General features: G+C 50.2%; 1 protein-coding gene across 1 annotated transcript in view; it reads right to left on the bottom strand.

Moving 5' to 3' along the window:
* Positions 1-1,322, bottom strand: part of Cfl1 (cofilin 1) — a 3,090-nt gene continuing 1,768 nt past the window's right edge. The window contains exons 2-4 of the mRNA XM_005351733.2: positions 600-907; positions 314-390; positions 1-160 (exon numbers count right to left, since the gene is read on the bottom strand). Of these exons, the coding sequence (XP_005351790.1) occupies positions 48-160; positions 314-390; positions 600-907 (498 nt within the window). The 3' untranslated portion in view covers positions 1-47. The remainder of the gene's footprint in view (positions 161-313; positions 391-599; positions 908-1,322) is intronic.

Below are 1,322 nucleotides of genomic sequence, written 5' to 3'. Positions count from 1 at the left end.
GCAGGTCTGGGGCTGCTAGATGCTCCAGGCAGGGGGCTGGAGGCGGCTCACAAAGGCTTGCCCTCCAGGGAGATGACGGCACTGCCACCTAGTTTCTCTGCCAGGGTGCAGCGGTCCTTGACCTCCTCGTAGCAGTTTGCTTGTAATTCATGCTTGATTCCTACGGAGAAAGAACAGTGAGCGGAAGACTGGGAAGCAGCCCTCAGAGCAGGAAGGTGCCACCCAGCAGGCAGAATGGAGGACCCTGTTGTTGTCATCCATTCCCCACAGCAGTCATGACAACACAGAGGGCATACGAAGAAGGAACCCTCACCTGTCAGCTTCTTCTTGATGGCATCCTTGGAGCTGGCGTAGATCATTTTGCTCTTAAGGGGTGCACTCTCAGGGGCCCTGAAGACAAAACAAGAAAACTGCTGTAGCCTCCCCTAGACAACGGATGACTCAAGAATAAAAGTACCCTACGGTGCTCAACAGTGCGTTTCCCCACCCCCACGTTCCTCATTAGTTTTGTTACAGACCTGACCCCAAACCTAGGATGATTTCTGCTAAGCTCTGAGAGGAAGAGGTGGCAGGCAAGAGAGCTTGGATAATGAGCTCACCAGAAGATGAACACCAGGTCCTCCTTCTTGCTCTCCTTGGTCTCATAGGTGGCATCGTAGAGAGCGTAGCGGCAGTCCTTGTCTGGCAGCATCTTGACAAAGGTGGTGTAGGGATCGTCCACGGTCTGCCCCACATCTCCTACCAGGATCTCCTTGCCCTCCTCCAGGATGATGTTCTTCTTATCCTCACTCAGGCAGAAGAGCACCGCCTTCTTGCGTTTCTTCACTTCTTCTGGCGTCGAAGACTTGCGCACTTTCATGTCATTGAACACCTTGATGACACCATCAGAGACAGCCACACCAGAGGCCTGAAGGACGAGCCAAATAATACACCTCGTGAGGGAAAAGATTCTGGGGTATTCTCTCCAGTTACAGGAAACCTCGGTCAGAACACCAAGAGAGCTAGCTCTCTGCCCCACAGAGCTAGTAATGTCCCTGCAGACACAAGATGGTGCTGCCACCCCCCCCCCAAATCCATCACCTAAGGACTAGTTGGGACAAACTCCCTGCAAGTGAGAAAACCAATTATCTAGTTCAACACAGGCATTAAAGGTTAGAAACAGCATTTGTTAAAAAGAAACATAGCCAGGAGTGGCGGAACATGTCTTTCCTGAGTTCCAGGACATTGAGAGTGACACAGAGAAACTCTGTCTCAAAAAAAAAAAACAAAAAAAAAAAAAAAAAAACAAATATGGACTATTACTGGGAAAATTGAGTAGAGTC

The sequence above is a fragment of the Microtus ochrogaster genome, chromosome 8, assembly GCF_000317375.1.
Source record: "Microtus ochrogaster isolate Prairie Vole_2 chromosome 8, MicOch1.0, whole genome shotgun sequence".
Classification (NCBI taxonomy): domain Eukaryota; kingdom Metazoa; phylum Chordata; class Mammalia; order Rodentia; family Cricetidae; genus Microtus; species Microtus ochrogaster.
This window is presented reverse-complemented; position numbering and strand designations above follow the sequence as displayed.